Below are 18,709 nucleotides of genomic sequence, written 5' to 3' on the forward strand. Positions count from 1 at the left end.
CCTCCCTCTGGCTTTCTGAGAAAGTGACATATTGGGTCCGGAAATCACCCTTGCCTGCTCTCAGGCACAGCAACCTCCCGCTCAACTCCCTTAACAGCTTGGGGCCAGTGAGGACCAAGGAAGAAGTCCTGAGCACTTCCATTTGGGGTCTTACTGGTCCATCACCTGGATAGGCCAAGTTCTTGGAATCCACAGTCTAGTTCCCTCGAAGCTGTGCCCTCTCAGGGTCAACTTATTCTAGCAAGATGGTCAAAAGCAGAGGAGCTGTGAAACCACCAGCTCTGCCCAGGTCTACCCCAAATCAGGACCCCAGGCCTTGTGAGCCAGGTAAATGGATGGCGTGGTGCAAAGTGTGCAGCCCAAAGGGACCCCAGAGAGGAGGGACTGGAGCACCCTGCCACCCCCCCACCGCAGGAGAACTAGTCACACCATCCGAGTCAAACCCTACCAGTGGCACTCAGACACAGAGTGGTCCATAAATGGCCGTTTTAATGCAGAAAACCATGATAATTTACAAATGAATAATTTTATAGGCCAGAGCCAGAAAGGCCTGAGGCTGTGAGGGCAGAAAGGAGGTGGAGGCCATTGGGAGTCGGGGCAACAGCTCCTTCAGCACCTTCACGACTGATCCCACCCAGGCTCCTGCAGGCTGGGCAAGCCCCGGCGGTCCCTGGCCCCTGCCCTTTGACTCCCACTAGTCATTCCCCAGTGGGGAGACCGCGGGTCAACTTCAGGACAGAAGGTGGACATGGAGAGACTGTTCCTTGGAAGTGAGGGCCTGGAGGGCAAGGGAGGGAACAAGGCAGGAGGCTGCTGGCTGTTGTCCAGCCACCCCACTCTTGGCTCCGTCCCCTCTGGCCAAGCCACAGCAGGAAGCAGAGCCAGGCTTTGGTGGCCCATTCCCTTGCCTTCCCTCCCAGCAGGCGGCAGAGGTACAGAACACAAGCCTGGAGCAGAAATGGCACTGGAGGAGAGCACATGTCCTCAGGCTGAGGTTTGGGAAGGGGTTATTTGATTGGATATGGTTTGGAGAAAGGGAGTAATCTCAGATGAGGTGGCTGCTGGGGGAGCCATCAAACCCAATTCTAGACCCCACCCCCCCAAGGTATGTACATCCATCTGTCAGAGTTGGCAGGATGCTGGTTTGGGCTTAGCACCTCCCACATGGGGCATGCAGGGGTAGACAGGCTGGAGGCTCAGGGCCCTGGAGGTAGAAAGGAGCCCTCCCACCTTCCCCCTTCCCCAAGCCAGGAAGGTCAAAGATACATCTAAGGCAGCCCAGATGCCAGGATGGCGCGGGGCTGGGAATGCTGGCCTTTCCAGGGTGGTTGTGGTCTGAGCCCTGGCTGGCTGCAGGCACTCCCCACCACCCAGTCTGGCAAGGTGAAGAGGACCCCCAGAGCTGGGGCCTATCAGCCCCTCCAAACAAGAATGGTCACCAGAAGCATCACTGGGGGCTGGCGACAGGGGCAGAGCCTTCTCCTGGGACACCCACCTGTCCCCTCGCCCACCTTGTCCAAAGGTGAAGACCCCAGAGCAGAATGGAGCCCTGGAGAACAGGTCTGGCCAGGCAGATGGGAGGGGAGGGATGGGAACGCTGGTCACTTTGGCATCTCCAAGGCTGACACTTGAGGCTTCACCTTGAAATACTGGTTGAATCGGATCACTGCATACCTGCCAGAAGACAGGAAAGGGAACTGGGGGTGAGAAGGGTAGCCAGGTGAGCCCTGCTGGGGGCACTCACACCATGAGGAAAATTTCTCACCAGCTCAGCCCATCTAGGTCTGGGCAAATGGACCCTAGCCCAGGCTGGGGTTTTTTGTTTTGTTTTGTTTTCACTTCAACTATAATTTTATTTTTCTTCTTAGATTAGACTGGAGCAACCTCTCCCCAAACACATTGGTTTGTTTGTTGAGTCTTTACAGCTCAGTGTGGTCAGTACGTTCACCTTGTTGAGCAACAGATCTCCAGGACTTTTTCATTCTGTAAAACTGGACTCTTATCTCCCCCACACAGCAACTGCCCAGCCCCCAGCATCCATTATTCTACTTTCTGTTTCTATGGATTTGACTACTTTAGTTACCTCATCTAAGTGGGATCATATAGTATTTGTCTTTTTGTGACTGGCTTATTTCACTTAGTACAATGTCCTTAAGGTGCATCCGTGTTGTAGCATGTGACATAATTTCCTTCCTTTTTAAAGGAATAACATTCCCTTGTGTGGATAGACCACATTTTGTTTATCCATTCACCCATCAATGAACACTTGGGTTGCTTCCACCTCTTGGCTACTGTGAATAATGCTACTATGAACATGGTTGTGCAAGTATCTGCTTGAGACCCTGCTTTCAATTCTTTTGGGTATATACCCAGCAGTGAGATTGCTGGATCGTACAGTAATTCTATGTTAACTCTTTGAGGAAGCACCGTATTGTTTCCCACAGAAGTTACACCATTTCACATTCCCAACAGCAGTGCGCAAGGGTTGCCATTTCTCCACCTCCTCACCAACACTTGTTATCTTCTGTTTATTCAAAAGTAGCCATCCTAATGGGGGTGAGGTAGATGTGATTGTGGGTTTGACTTGCATTTCTCTAATTTTTGTGAACACTTTAAAGCCAGCATCCTTTTCAGCTGAGGGTGGGTGGGCAGGACAAAGACAAAGAGACTGGACCAGAATGGAAGACAAAATGATTCCTGGTTTTAGGGACATGTGTATCTCGCACGACAGGGCCGCCTAAGTAGTCAATACTCAAGTACAGTCTCGGTACAGCCCCTAGTATATCACTAGGGGCCACTAAAGGAGCAGTTGGGTCTGATACCCCATGCAGGGAGGCAGCATAGTCAGCTAAACCACCAAGGGACCTCAGCCAGTCATCCCCGCTCTGGAACTCTGGCCCCTCTGCTATAAAATGAGGTTTGGACTCATGATCTTTCAGACTAATTTCCAGCAGTTCCCTTCAGCACCGGGCTCTGTGGGGAAGAGCACTGGCAGAAGAGCCGGGCAGTGAAGCAGACAGCAGGCTATAATAGGGAAAGAGGAATCAGGAGGCAGGGTGCAAGGGCTTCTGACCACTTCCAGAGAGGGATTCTGGGCACACGCGCTTCCCCAGGCATCCCTGGAGCAGTGACCCGCCTCGCATGGGCTGGCTGGAATGGGGATGGTGAGCAGAGCAGGGCAATGGACCTGGACATTCTGTTTGGGGTGTCCTTTACCCCCACGTACTGGGCTCAAGGCTCTTCCGTTCCTCCACGCCCGCCCCCACCAGCCCACTGACTTTCAACTTGCTCCCTGCACTCACCTGAGGAAATTAAAGTCGATGGTGGAGAACTGGCTCTGGATGAGGGCCCAGAGTGCCCAGAAGAAGTGAGACGCCTGAAAACACATCAGAGAAGATCAGTGTAGTGAGCCCCCCAAAACTGTCATGGACCCCATAGCTGGAGGGACACAGTCACTGTGGAAGACGCAGAACTAAGACACTGGCAGAGACACAGTGGGGTCTCCCCAGCACAGGTGGGAGATATTCCAGAGGTCAAGTCACTGGATGGTATTTGGGGACTCCACTCCTAGAAAAAGGCAAGCAAAGTAGGTTCTACCGCCCTCAGGCTTAAGCAGACTTTCAGCTTGTTCCCCAGCCTAAGCCGGATCTGAACTCCAGCCCTGGCCGCTCCCCTACCCAGGAGAATCTTCAAGCCCAAGGTATCCAGGACAAGAGAAATCCCTAAGGCAGAGCTCGGGCCTGGTTGCCAGTGGAGGGGGTGGCACCCCATCTGCAGTGCCCTGGCCACATGGGCATCAGAGGTCCAGTTGCTGGAAGACCTCTAAAGTGACTTCTTTCACCCCTTACCCTCTCTTCTATCACAAGGTGGGTGAGGTTAGACAGTGAGTGTAGACATGAGCCGGGCTGCTGACCAAGGGTTCAACTGCCTCCCCAGAGCCAGACCCCCCCCGGGGCCCAGGCCACCCTAGGCTCAAGAAGCTAGAGCGCCGTGGTTCCTGCTGCTCCAGTGACCCCAGGCCAGGGCCCCCACTCCTGTGGCTCTCCTGCCCCACCCCAAGTCCTGCTCACTCTGGGGTTGGCTCTATAGTACCTCCCCCCATTTTATTCTCTTTTCACGACTTAAAAGGAGCAGAGATCAATTAGCAAGTGGGAATGGTTACTAAAAATTTAGCAAGAGGAAGGCATAGGTGGAACAGTTAAGAGGAAGAACTTGAAAAAGAATCACTTGGTTGTACAGCAGAAATTAACATAACATTGTAAATCAACTATACTTCAATAAGTATTTTTAAAAAAAGGAAGAACCTGATAAGAATCAGTTTTACACCAATGAGGAAAATAGAATAGGCAATTTAAAATTACAGGTAATTAAAGATTTTATTTAAGTTCTCTGATGTATTGTGAAATTCAGGGCAGCTGACTTGTCTTCTTGCTTATGCATGGCTGACATTAGTAAGACTAGTTAGCAATCCCCTTGGTGCATACCAGTGGAGACCTGGCATGAACCATGTACCTTGGATAATCAGCACTCAAAATCAAGAACTGACAGTACAGTAATTTGAGAAGAAAGAGCCTGATGGGAAAGGCTTACACAGAGTTCTGAGTGAGTCAGTGGAGATAGTTAACAAGGAGGATTAGAACTGACATTCTCTATCTTCTCCAAAGACAAAAAAAAAAAAAAACACAAAACTTAAGGGATGTATTTAACTGTAGCATGAAAGGCTAAGGTTAGACACTGGAAAGAACTTGTCCAAATGAGAGACTTGCTAAAATAGGAAGCTGGGATCTTTCTTGGAAGTAGTTCTCTAGGAAGGAGAGAACCTGGACTTGATGGAATGGGAGGAAAGCAGGGAACAGGGTGTCAGTATTAAGAGGATGCCCAAGATGGCTCTTCCCAGACCCCCCCTCTAGGATGGGGTTCAGGAGCATATGATGGGACTCCCCCAGGACCTCACCCCTGACCCTGGGCTCTGCTTCCTCCTCCACCACAAGGCTGTGAGAAGGCAGGAGCTGGGGGTGGGCCCTGAGTCCCTCCCCCCAGCTCTCCTTCCCCCACCCCTTCCAGTCACAAGCACTCACCAGGGCAAACTTGTTGACTTGCACATAGAGCCTCTCCACCTCCCTGGGGGTCACAGCCATCCCCTTCTGTGCCTGCAGGTAGTAGCGCAGCCACTGCAGCTGGGTCTCCCGCGCTGGGTACCGGCAGTAATCGACCTCATTCACACCTAATGGGGAGGCAGCCGCACAGAAGTTGCTGGGAGATGGGCCTACCTGGGGGTCTCCTCCAGCTCAGTAGGTGTTCCCTGATCCCCTCAAAACTTCCATGTCCTGTGCCCTGTGGGGCTGTGCAAAGAATGCAGCTTCTTTGACCACCAAACTCTAATGTGTGGAGGGTCGACCCCCATCCCAGCTGGGGGCACTGCTTTCAGTGGGCTGAGCTGGAGGAAAGCACAGAGAGAGGCAGACTCGTTGAGGGGCAAGGCACAGTCCTGGAAGTGATGGGGACCCCCTAAGACAGCACTACTGTGTCCCTGAGCCCTACACAAAACCACGGCACAGTGGAGGCACTGGGTCAAAGCCCTGAATCAGGAGCCTAGTTGTCTTAGATCTGATGCTAACCTCCAGTTAACTTCGGGCAAGCCCTTTCCTTTCACTGGCCAAAATCTCATTTGTAAAGCAAGGGCTGGACGTAGTGCACCTCAGATACTGCTTCCTGAAGCAGTGTTGAGGTGGTTAACCTAAAAACATTGCCTGGAGTGCTTGGCGAAAATACAGATTGCCAGGCACCCACCCATGTCCAACTCTCCAGATGATTCGGAAACACAGCCAGGCTTGGAACCCCTAAGATAAATGGCCTTGACTCCTTCTAGTCCCACCCTTCCTTGAGTCCTCAAACTGCCAGCCCCGTACGCACCAGCACATCTTGGGCATGATGGCAGAGAGCCTAGATTCAGAGCTGGTACAGAAAGACACAGTATATTAACGACAGGACCAGGACTGGGCCACCTTGTCTGGTCTCTTCCTCCCTCTTCTTTTCTTCCTATCTTTCCCAAGCTTCCCTTATGTCCCTGGAGAAACACACTCAGTCTTCGGGGCCCCCAAGAGTATGGCTGGAGAACAAGGTCCTGGCACGGATGTAGACACTAAGGCCCAGATAGAAGAAAGCTGTTCAAGGTCACACAGCCAGTTAGAAGCTGGTTTTAGCTCCCAGGTTCCTCCTCCTTCATTCTCAACTTGGAAGCAGGATGCAATCTGCCCCCTTGGAGAAATTCCAGCTGGACTGGGTGAGAAGGACTTAAAATGCTTAAAAATTATCCCTTTTGGAAAGGCCAGTGGGTCTGGCAGCTGAGCAGTCACAGGCCCAGTGCCGTGCGGGTGCCAGCCTCTGCTCCAGGCCACACCCCACAGCTCAGCTGCTCTGCCCAGCTGAGGCCCCATCTGTCCCTTGGGTTCCTAGATGCAGCTGGTGGCCACCCTGGGGAGTCATACCTTCAGGTACAAGCAGTGCTTGACAGCCCTGGTCACCTGGGGTTCCAGAAGGGAGAGGGTTGGCCTGTATTGGCCTGGGGAGTGCCTCAGGCTGGCCCAGGTGCCGGCTCTACAGTTGGTCTGGGCGTGCCTCACCTATCCTAAGCCATAGGGACTGGCCACATCACGCCGAGCACCCCACACTGCTAGCCTGGGGATGTCCCTCCAGCCCCAGTGTCCACCTCCATCCACCAGTTGCCTCTTTAGCCCCATCGAATTGTTTAACAATTAAGCCCTCGAGCTGGAAAAACCTGCCCTGCTTCCTTTACACAAATGATTCTATTGTACACACCTACCTTTATGGAAGGACGGCCTACACCAGGACACACCCCAAATCCAACCTCTTCCATGGCTGCTCCAGCCTCCCTCGGAGGCAGAAAAGCTCCCCTGCCTCTGACATCAGCAGTAAATACCAACGTGGAGCTTAGTATGTGCCACACTGGTGTGTGTATCGCATATCAATACTATGAAGTAGGCACTATTATCATCTCCATTTTACAGAGGCACAGGGAAGGTAAGTAACCTGCCCCAAGCGTCATGCAGCTAGTAAGCAATAAAGCCAGGATGTGAAGTAGGGGAGTCAAGTTGCAAAGTACACACTTTTAACTAGTTCCACCATGATTAATCTCATCAGGCCACCAGGCAAATAGCTACTTGCAGCTTGTTCTGCCCCTTATCTGCCTGCAGGACCCCTATTTACGACTGCACGGGTTGACTGGGCATAAAGGAGCTTGGACAGGGGGTGAGTGGAGGCCGACATCAAGCTGAGCTGGGCCAGCTGGCGTGCGCTGTGTCTGCCCAGCGGAAGGAAGGGGTCTCTTTAGAATTCACATGCCAAGCCGAATGTCCTCAGGGATCCTACAGAGGGCACATTTTCCTAATTTGTACCAAAGTGCCATTTGGGCTAGCAGGGGCTTGCTCTGTGTATGTGCGTCTGCCCCGGCCCACCCCACCCGCCCCATGAGACCTGGAGCTTTCTCAAGGCAGGCTGTGCCTGGCCCCTCCCTCAAGCTGTGATATCTTGAGGACAGGGGTGTCCACCCTCCATTCCGCATGCACAGAACCCCCTCTAACCCTTCCCCTGGACCTGGCCCTCCATCACAAGGAGGATATAGGCCAAAGAGTAATGCCCTTCTCACCTGCAAACTCATTGAAATGGTTGCCAATGTCAAAAGCTTGGTAGTTATAGCCGGCATATTCATAGTCAATGAACCGTACATGACCTGTGAGGTGAGGAAAGGCAGTGAGGGTTGGCCCCAGATCTGGATATAGGGCTTGGTCAAGCTTTCACAGACCTCAGGAATGCACCCACTGACTCTCACTGGCCTCTGCAGCAACCCAGCCTAACCCAACTTCTCAGTGGCAACTTTCTTCTAAGTTGCTTCCTTCCATCTTTCCACCTGTCTGTCTGCCCTTTCCCCAGCTCCAGCTGTCCCTCTCACACAGCTGGGTCCTCAGACTCTCCCCAACTAAAGACATCTGTCCTCAGCATGGCTGAGGACCAGAAAATAAAGCCAAGTACTCCATGGGGGTGAAGCTATCATCAGGAACACAGGGAAGGCTCAGAGCAGCCAAGACGTCCTCGTTGTCAGGGGAATGGCTCCACAAACCATGATTTTGAGTTCTTTCTTGGCAAAGATTTTTCTAAGTAGGAATTTGTTTCTTTCATTTCTCTCCTACAAATTAACTTGAGACCTACACCAGAAGGTCTCACTTTGCTTGTCCAAGTACCAGCCTGAGGAGGAGAACCCCAACGCCAGCTGATCCAGCAGCCTGAACCCCGCTGCTGCCTGGCCAGGGCTGGGGAAGCCGTACCTTTGGTGCTGTCGTAGATGATGTTCTTACAGAGCAGGTCATTGTGGCAAAACACCACGGGGGAGTCCAACTGGGGCAGGTGCTCCTTCAGCCAGGCCAGCTCCCGCTCCAACACCTCGACCTCAGGGACATCTGCAGAAAGGCTGGGCAGTGGCAAGAAAGGTGGCCGGTGGAGGGAGGGCTGACGGCAGACAGGCACATGCTTGCCCTCAAAAGCCCTGGGCTCTGGCCCCATCACTACCTCTTATTGCAGAGGGACCTTGGACAAATGGCTGACCTTTCAGACCCTCACTTTTGTCACTTGTAAAATGGCCTTTCCTATCCTTCTGACTTCCTGTGGTTATTTTAATCAGAAGCTGATCAAAACATGGGCATAAAAGCATTTTGCAAAGCATAAAAGTCCCTGACCAAACAATGTCCTGATACTTCGTGAAAGGGAGAGGGAAATAAGGATGGAGGCACAAGGAGGTGTCAGGGGAGGGAGAATGAATGTCCAAACTCAATTATTCCAGAAAGAACAAGGGCAGCAGGGGAGGGATGCAAACAGACCTGCTCTTGGGATGTGCGGAACAACTCCTAGGGGGAGGTGAAGCTCTCTAAAACAAGACCCCAGAGCCCCTCCAGTGGAAGAGTGACAGTGCCCTGGCAGTGGCGGCAGCACTGGCGCCCTCTTGAGGAGACAGAGGGACGTTCCTGTGTGTCTCCCTCCTGCTCTGGTGGCTGGCGTCATGGTTGGAAAGGACTAGAGATCATCTAGACTAGCTTCCCATCGCACAGCGAGACCACTCAGGTCTACAGAAGAAAGCAGAACAAATTGCTTCTTGGGCCCACTCCTCCAAGGCCAAGGGGATACGAGGCCCTTTCAATTGAAAAGCACTTGCTCTGTTGCGGCTCAATAACTCACCTCTTCCCCCTTGAACTATGGGTGTGTTTCCCTGCCCCGGCCCCCTGCTTGTGTAGGAACAAAGATGCATGAAGGCCACCTGTCCCTCGGCCCACCCCATCCTGTGGCCCACGGCAGGCATTTCTGCTAAAAGTACATGTTGAGGAATGAATGAACAGGTCAGTCAGTGATGTTCTCAGAGGTCATGGGGAAGTTGGTGAGGGTGCACTGTGCTCCAATGCTCTGAACTTTGATCCCAGGAAGCACACAGTTCTGTGTGTACTGAAAAACCAAATAGTTAGCAGAGCCCTTAAAACCCTAGCCTCCCTCCTCCCCTCCACCCCATTGGTGGTTCCGGGCTTTTATCTCCATTCACATGACTCCTGTTTGCTTTCTTGTCCAGGGCAGTGAGGGTACACGCGGGAGGATGTGAATGAGACATGTCCTCTCTGACCCTCCCCCAGGACGCCCCATTGCCCCTCACCCAGCCCAGAAGCCAGAACACAGGGAAGAGTAGTCAGCGACTAAGGCATCCCCATGTTCCCCTGGAAAAGGATGAGCGGCGGGCTCCCTCCAGGCTCTGAGAAGGTCAAAGCTAAAGAGGATCTTAGGTCTCCAGTCTAACCCCATGGGGAATCGGAGGCTCAGGGGAGGGCAGAGACTTCCTCCCGCCTCCAGATGTGTCTTACACAGCTGGATACTCTACTCCTTCACCTAAGGAAAGCAGTCCTCAGCCTATCCAAGAATCCAAAATCAAGCTGAGCCTCTGAACTGAGGGGGCCTCAGTGCCCCTCAGGGGCTCTGCACAGGCCACTCTGAGTCTAGGGGTCTATTAGGGGTGGGATGGGGGAGGCCTCCCCTCACCCTCGTTGGAATTTATCTGTGTTGACAGGTCTGCATAAGATACATTTTAATCTGGGCTTTTCTTAAGAAGCTACCTTTTCCTTTAAGATTCTTTTTTTCCCCCTTGGACTGAGACCATCCAAAGATAAGAATTAGGAGGCTTCCTTTGGTTTGCCCAGGTCTTAGCCTGAAAAACCTGTCTTTGACATCCAAGATGCCTGCTGCCCAGGCCCTGACCTCTGTCTGACCCCTACCCTACCCACCCCAAGGCCACACAGCTGGTTACTGTGGGAACAGTCCAGGCCTTCTACCTCCCTGGGCAGCCCTGCTTCCCTCCCCTGAGCGCTTGAAACGTCACCAGCTTTGCTACCTTCAGCCCTGACATCACTCGACTCTCTCAAGGCTGTGGGGATGGCAGAATAGTAACCACCACTGCATCACAGAAACTTCCACATCCCAGGTGAAGGGGCTGGGGGCCCTCCTCAGGGAAGCCTGGGGGTTCCCCTGAAGGGACTGCTGCCTGGCAAGTGTCCACTCAGCATTCAGGATCCGGGCGGGGGAGGGGGAGGAAGTACCTTCTCCCCACAGGGAAAGGACTTTCTAAGTGTTCAAACTTACTGACTCATCACCTTTGCCCTCATACCAATCAACCCATCCAAAGCTCCTCTTGATGCCCCTTAAGCAGTTATCAACCCCACCTTCCCCAGCCATGCTGGGCTCCTCCATGTCCCACCCAACACCAAGACTATCAAATCTGTTTCCACAAGATCTGACTCATCCCCCTATTCTCCATCCCTCCATGAAGCTTCCCTAGGGCAATGTTCCTCAGAGCATGGTTCCTTGATCACCTGCCTCAGAGTCACCTGGGGAGCCTGTCAAAATGCAGATTCCTAGGGTCTAATGCAAGACCTCCCAATCAGTCTCCAGGGTTAGGCTCGGAATCTGTACTTAGCAAGCACACAGGGGAATCTCATGCTCCAATTTGGGAACCCTAGTCCTAGATGTTGCCCACTGAATCACAAGACTCCCCCAGCTGGCCTCCCTGCCTCGAAGCCCCCAACTCCCACCCAAATCTGTCCTTTACAATGAACCCCTGGCTCCAACACCTTTACAATGACTCTCCACTGCCTGATAAATTAATCTGGGCTCCTTAACCTGGCACTGAAGGCCCCTCACAGTCTAGCTCCAACTCACCTCTGCAGCCCCATCTCCCACGACCCATCCCCAATCCCTCCTGAAGATCTGCTCCAGCCAGGCCCTCATCTACTCAGCATCCACAAGCAAGCTGTGCTCATGCTGTCTCCTCCAGCCGGAGGCCTCCCTTCTCATCTCTGCCATACTACCTCTGCCAAGAAGACTTTCCCTGGTGCTCCCACCCCTGCATACATCACACACACTGCATAGCTAGGTCCTATTTACACGGACGGTTTCTAAGCTCCTTGAGGGCAGGGCCCATGTCACCTTCAAGTTTTTTGCTGTTTTAAATCCCAATCAATCAGTGTTTGTGAAATGAAGGACTGACTAAATCAGGGTTATTAGGCAATGACTGGAGCTCAAGTGCTTCACCCCATCCGAGTGATTGCTCATCGCTGCCCTGCTTGCAGCAGGTTAGACAGTTTAAGGCAGACATCATCCCCTCAAGAGGCTCAATTTAAGCAAATTGATTTGCCTAAGGTCAAAGGTGAGACAAGAGAAAAGGAAGTTGGCCAGCTCTTCCTCAGGGCACACTCCCCTCCCAACAAGGTCACACCCCGAGGTTACACAGTGACAGTACAGTCAAAAGAAGCTGCAGTAACAAGGGTCATGCCCGAGCATCAGGCCTGGACTCTAGTCCTTGAATTGCCACTGATCAGTATAACCTTGGGCAAGTCCCATCCTTCCTCTGGGCCTCAGTTTTTCCATCTGTCAAACGAAAGTGGTGGGCTGGGTGATCAGAGGGTCTTGCTCTCCATGTGCTGTTCTAGTCCTAAGGGGGGAAGCAGTCCTTGTCCCAGAGCCATTTGACACAGAAGGTCTGAACAAAGGCCGTCCTAGACAAGTAGTCTCAAAGCGGTGCTTAATAATCTCTGAGAGGGAGGATCTAGATAAAGTCATGTGTGCGTGCATGTGACAGAGACACACGATCTGGATGGTTAATTATTACCATCTTAGAGGGAGAAGGAGATACCCTTCCTCCAAACCTCTTCTGTGCCCTGCTCCCACAAACATTTGGAGAAGAGTGATGTTCAGCCCCAGTGGGGAACATGGAGGAATCGGAGACCCACTATGGCCTTTTCTGGGGGAGGCAGGGATGATGACCTCAATCTTTTCTCCATGCCACCATCCTTTTCTCAGCGCTCAAGGGTATGCTGGGGAGTCAGGCATCTGAAGGCTAGAAGGACTCTCAGGCTGCTGGCGAGAGCATAAGGATAGGTCCAGGGAACTGCGTCTTACCTGGGGAAAGGCAATGTCAGGATGGGTAGAGTGCACCCCTCCCTGGGAAGAGCAGTGAGGAAGCAGCGAGCTGTCAGCTTGAACAAGGTGAGGAACCGGGGCCCCAGAGCCATGTGGGGACAAGAGGTGCCCAGGCAAGTAGCAGGAATCTTGAAGTCCAAGGGCTTGTCAGCTGATGAGCTGAGTTCTTCTGACTGACTCTGAACTCAACCCCACCCCATTCTCAAGAAGGCCGGTCCCTCCCTTCTCATTGCTCAGAAGCCAGCTCAGGTAGAAAGGGCCCTGTGTGGAAACAGAAGCCCTGCCTCTGACTAGCCCTGTGACACTGGGCAAAGCTTAGTCTCTGAGCTCAGTATCCTTCAAGTGAAATGGGGAGATGCTGACCCTAGTCCCCGCCACAACCAGAAAACTGAAGAAGAAATAAGCACATAGGTGTAAAACTGCGGAAACAAGTTCCTGAGATTTCATCAATCAGCCCAACTCTGCTTGGAGACAGAGGCTCAGGAATCAGGACTGAAGCCACTAAACCTTCTGTCGGGGCGGGCTGGGGAAGGGAGGTCATATTAAGGCAGCAGAGACAGTGGTAGCCTTGAACCCTCTCAGATCTTTGTACCTGGGGTTGATCTCGTTCTTCACAAGGGTGAAGTAATTGTGCATCTTGTGCCAGAGGATGGGCTTGGGCAGGCTGCCGTTGGCGTGGATGGTGTGAATCTTTGCCATTTCTAAGGCAATTAGCCTACAGCAGAAAACAGGAAGAGTAGAGTATGAGTGTGGGGCAGGCCCTCCCCAGCTCAGCCACTCCTGGGCATAAAGAAATGGCCCTACAAGGTCCATTGGGGCCAAGTGTAGGACTATTACAAATCTGTTAGGAGCTCTTGGTCCTGCAGAAGGAAGGTCTCAGCAGAAGATGTGAAAATGAGATAAGGCCTTCAGTTCAGCAGCTCCCCTTCCAGAACCAGAGCCAGCGGGGCTTCAGGGAGCGAAAGGGCACAGCAGTGGGCCGTTGGCCACAGGTCAATGACCCTGCCCCACCCCAAGGTTGAGTGCCTACAGCAACCCCTGAGGACAGACGGGTCACCTGGGGAGGGGGGCGGAACCCCTCCCACCCCCCACCCCAGCCCCGCCCCCTTGGACTCAGACCCACGCCCTCAGGGGGAGGTAAATGCAGGGCACCAAGGAATCAGGGGGTGGTAATGCCACGCAGGGAAGAAATGCTTGTCTCTTATCAGCCTGGCCAAGGTGGGGAGGGAAGCAGGCTGGCCCAGGGCAGCCCCTTCCTCTGCGGCAGGGAGTTGATGCTGGCGGCTGGGTGCCAAGGACGCAAAACAAACCAGCGTTCTATTTTCAAGTTCTCCTGTGGACATTATCCAAGGTCCCCGGAGAGAAGGAGGGGGCGGTGGGGAGAGGAGAAAGCAGAGCTGGGGAAGGTTGCTGGGAGAGGGCGGGGGTGGATGGAGGACTGACCGGGCAGAGAGGGAAGGCCTTGATAAGGACCCCAGCGTCTGAGGCCCTGTGTCCCAGCTGGGCTCCCCCAGTCCTCTGCCTGCTCTCCCTTCTGGAGCCCCATCCCCCACTCAGCTGCCAAGCCTCCAGCATTCAAGCTTCCTTCGCCTCTGCCTGTTGCTCGAATAATAATCACTGGGAAAGACAACAAAGGCATTGGCTGTCTGAAACCTTGTTACTGAGCTGTTCCAGGGACACCCCCTCCCCTGGCCGGGTCCTTGGAAGGGACAGCCATCGCCCAACAGGATGGCAGGGCAGACTAGGGGCTCCTCCAGAAGCCCCCAAGGCTCCCACCTCCTAAAGGGTAGAGGGGGCAGGGGGCGTGGCAGCGACCGAGTGGGTGAGAGATGAAGGCTGTGCTTTCAGAGGCGAGAGGCCTTGGGGCAGGAGGGTGCCCGCCAGGGCTTGGGCAAGGCAGGGAAGCAGCCCCTGAGACCCGGGGTTCCCCTACCCAAAGGAAGATTCGGAAAAGAGCCTAAACAGAGTGTTTCCTTGAATATCAATAGGGCTGTTGTCTGGAATAGCAATGAAAGTAACCTCAACAGTCAGCGTTTTTATGCTGCAAAGCCTCGGCAGGAGGCGGAGGTCCGGAGGTGAGGTTCAGGGGAACCTGGGGCGGTGGCTCCTGAGGCCTCTTCCTCCCTGCCTTTCCCTCAGAGATCCACCTTCATCCCAGAAGGATAATGGTCTATCCTGGGAAAATCATCAAGGAAGGGTCTACCTCCCATACTTATCCCAATTTCTGGCTCTCCCCCAAATGCAAAGTTCTTCTTATTATCAAACCTAAATCCATCTTCAATCTTCCTGACAATGGTAATTGTTTCCATGAAAGAATGAGTGACAGCATCAGATTCCCAGAGGTGGCGGGAGACTGGGAGTGGTGAGGACCTGACAATATCTGAGCTTTTTGTCACAAGACTGAGGGAGAGCTGGGAGGGGTACTGTGGGAGAAGTCAGGACAGAGTTCCCCCGGCCCGGCTCTGACCTCACATCTCTAGCTGGGTGCATTTTGAACTATCACCTGAAGCCTGAGAAGACCCTCGCACAGGGCTGCATGTCCCACCCCCACCCCAGATACACACACATACAGCTACAACGTACAACTACTCCACATGAATATCCTGAGGCTCAACCAGCCCGAGAGGCAGTGCTCTCAGATTTCCTTCTTCTAAGTCCCTAGAGGGCCTGCTAGGGGTTCACTGCAAATAGGGCCAGGCGCACTAGCTTGAGGTCAGCTGGGTAGCAGGTGACAGCTAAGAAGCTTCTTGGTCTACTCCCTGCATGGGCTTTCCTGTTTCCCTTCAAGATTTGAAAGGCTCCTTCCCCTTAGGTGGGACAGGACAGATCCCAAGGGTCTCAAGCAGACCCCCATGCTGTTGTTCCCGGTGTCAGGGGTAAATTTCGGTTTGCCTCAAGCCTCACTACAGTCTGAGTGCCCTGCACATGGGCGTGGCATTGTGGGGAGGAAGAAGGATCCTGCCTGACATCCCTGCTCAGCATGGTCAGAGGAGAGCATAATATGGGCTCTTCTTTGGTTCTCCCCCTTCCAGACCCCCAGCAGTGGCATCCACAGGGCTTAAAGGTTAAGTCCAGTTCCTGGGTCCTACACATCCAGGCGCTTAATAGGAGCAGCTCCCTGGGGGCCATGGGTCCTTGTGAGCCTCTGGAAGGAGGCCTCAGCAGTTCCCCAAACCTGGGCTCCTACCTTGTCAGGAAGCCCAGAAGGAGCTCAGACTGGGGTGGGGAGGCATCTCTCTGGGTTGGTACAACCACACTCACCCCGATAAGGCCCATTTTCCAGGAATGCCTGAGCCCTCGGCAGGAGGGGAGGAGCAGGAAACCCTGAGCACTCTGGGGATTTCACTTCCAAGGCTCCGAGATGTTTCCAGGTCAGACTTGGGATGGGTGGAGGACTGAGGCATGGGCCAGGAGGCAGATCCCCCTTTGGTCCCATGTTCACCAAAATTCTCACTTGCCTCCCCAAGAACACATCCTTTCAGCAGACCCCACTGAAAATCTACACAAAACTATAGCTCCTCTCCGCAGAGCAAGGCACATAAACACACACACATTTTTCATGCAATTTCAGGGAGCTCACAGATCTTAAGAGTCTCTTTCATGGACGCCACTCCACCAGGGAAGCTGGCCAACGATTTCAAAGCCCAAGGCCTGTGGAATCATGGAGATGAATGATACACTGGGCACCCTCCTCACCTGAAGAGCCGGGGCTCACGGATGTGCTCTGGCCCCAGGGCCATGCCCCTCATGTACTCGTAGCACAGCCCATTCTGGAAGGTGCAGTAGAGTTTGGGGGCGCAGCCATGTGCTCGCAGCAGCTGGAAGTTCCTGACCTCACTCTCCCGGTCCACCAGCAGCTCCGTCCGCTCCCCGTACACCCGGACCAGCACACAGTCCCGCATGTCCTCCTCCACGTAGCAGGCCACCAGCTTGTTGGTAATGCCATCAGTGAAGCGCTGGCATGGGGGAGAGGGCAGCGCAGGGACGTGTGGGGCAGGGACTCTGCTCTTGCCCCGTGGTGACCTAGCTCCAGCACAGGGTGCTCGTTTGAATGCTGAGCACAATCGCACAGAACCCCCGTCCTTTAGCCCTCTCACTTAGTAAAGAGCTCAGCACTGCTCCTAACCCTCCACCCTCTCCCAATGCTTGAGGTAGACCAGAGAGTTCAAGAAAAAAATGGCAGCTTGGGCTCAGCCCAGGCATGCTTCTCCTGGGTCTGCCTCTAGTGGATGGGATTTGGCGGTGGAGGAATTTTCACACCACTTACCTCCCCCCCCGCCCCCCCCACTTTTCACTCTCGCATCAGGCCCTGAAAGAAACCTCCATGGACCAGGATGCGGCAGAGGGCGGGGAGTCACCTAGGATGGGTACAGCCTGACCCAACTTGCCTCTCACCACCTGCCAGGCAGAGGGCTCCTTGCTGTCCCTCTTGCCCCACGCAGCGGCAGAGGTACAGGAGGGTACTGAGGTTGGCACCCACCCCAGGGCCAGGTGGTCAGAGCTCCTTAGGGCCAGAAGAGACAGAGACAGTAGATCCTGGGCAGGTTCTCTGGGTAGGGTGACAAGGAGGAATGAACCATGGAATTTATGGGGCACGGTGTGAGAGAGCTGGAAGGGGCCTTAGGGGACATTTGAAGTAATAAAAGGTGGGGAAACTGAGGCCCAGAGAGGGGAGGGACTGGAAGACAGCATGTTAGGCCAGTGCTGGAATTAACCTCAGGCCTGCTTGATGCCCTGACGGTTTTACACCAAAGTTGTCTTTTATTTTGAAAATGTTACCCACTCACCCCTCCCCCAAAAGGGGTCTGTCAACCTTCACACATGGTCCTGAACCTCACTTTTCCCCACCCAGAAGGCCCAGCAGCATGGAGTCCCTACCACCCCAGCACAAGCTGCAGGTGCCCACTCGGGGCAACATCCTCCACAGGCAGCTCCCAGAGGGAACGGGACAGCTGAAGACTCTTTACAGAGGAGGCAGGTCTGCTGGGAAGTCAGCCTGAGGCTCCTCAGGGGGAGGCTCTGCCCACGTCTGTCCCTGCCAATGTGCCCAGCAGAGCGAGGAGGTGCCCTGTGTAGGGGGAGCTGAGGCAGAGCTAGGGGCGATGGTGAGGCTTTCCACGCAGCTCAGGGCTCGGGGCTAGCTGGAATTCCTCAGGGACCAGCAGGAGCAGTTCGGAGCCCGGAGGCTTTGCTCCCACTACGGGGTGTGTGAGTGTGGGGGGTGCCCTTAAAAGTTCCTGCCTCCGCAGGCTTCTGAGCCGGATGGCTACTTGCTTCTGGGCAGCGAGGGGCACCGGCGCACAGCGACAGGGGGTGGGGCCCCCACGCACAACGTGCTGACAGTGGGCAGGTGGATCTCCCGCGTGCCCGAGAGCCCCAGGAGGAGGGGTGTGTGTGGAGGGCCGAGGGAGGCGGGAGCCTAGCTTTGCTTAGGGACCAAAATAGATGGAGAAAGAAATACATACGCAAACCACCATTTCAACCCTCTTCTGGGCAGCAGCCGCGCACCCCTGGGACCGACACCCGGAAGGATGCACGAACACACGTCCACGCATCCCCCTTCCAGCCCCGGCGGGGCCCCATCCCCTGCCCCGCGCCCGCTCGGCTACCTTAGTCCGAACTTGCTGGGGCTTCCAGTGCGGCCGCAGCTCCCGGATGAGGCGCAGGGCGCCGGGGAGGATGTCGTCCTGGTCCACGGATATGCCGAAGCACGGGACGGCGGCGGCCCTCGGGGGGCCAGGCGGTTCCCGGCAGCCCGCGCCGGCCGCAGCCTTCTCCTCCATGCCCCATGAGCACTGCGGGCAAGGCGCCTGCCTCCTCAGGTAAAAGGGAGAGCACGGCAGGGGAGCCGAAGGGGGCACAGCCATTCCCTGCAGCCCCACCCCCTCGGAGCCGCCGCGCGGACGCTAGCCCCCGCGGGGGGGCCCGGCGCGGGAGTGGGAGTGGTAGAGGAGGGGCCAGGGGAAGTCCATGACTCAGGAGCCAGCAGCCCGCTTCAATCGCCGCCTCGCAGCCGGGCGCCCGAAGCCGACCCGGGAACGCCGGGGCCCGCCGCGATTGTGACATCACTGGCCGCGGGGCGGGGGCCGCGGGAATGCCCCCACCCCACCCCGCCCCGCCCCGGCCCGCTGGCCCGCGGGGGTGCGCTGCCTGCCACCGCGGGCGGCCGCGGCCACAGTTACCTGGA

The 18,709-nt window shown here is 54.8% G+C and overlaps 1 protein-coding gene across 1 annotated transcript; it reads right to left on the reverse strand.

Moving 5' to 3' along the window:
* Positions 1-477: 477 nt before the first annotated feature.
* On the reverse strand, positions 478-18,389 carry ETNK2 (ethanolamine kinase 2). The gene is made up of 8 exons (XM_068541552.1): positions 18,132-18,389; positions 16,219-16,478; positions 13,115-13,237; positions 8,343-8,485; positions 7,667-7,750; positions 5,079-5,224; positions 3,303-3,376; positions 478-1,674 (listed from the first exon to the last, which is right to left on the reverse strand). The coding sequence occupies exons 1-8, from the start codon at positions 18,387-18,389 to the stop codon at positions 1,602-1,604; spliced, it is 1,161 nt and encodes a 386-aa protein (XP_068397653.1). The 3' UTR covers positions 478-1,601.
* Between the last annotated feature and the right edge of the window lie 320 nt (positions 18,390-18,709).

The sequence above is a fragment of the Eschrichtius robustus genome, chromosome 3 (genome assembly GCF_028021215.1).
Source record: "Eschrichtius robustus isolate mEscRob2 chromosome 3, mEscRob2.pri, whole genome shotgun sequence".
NCBI classification, from domain to species: Eukaryota; Metazoa; Chordata; class Mammalia; order Artiodactyla; family Eschrichtiidae; genus Eschrichtius; species Eschrichtius robustus.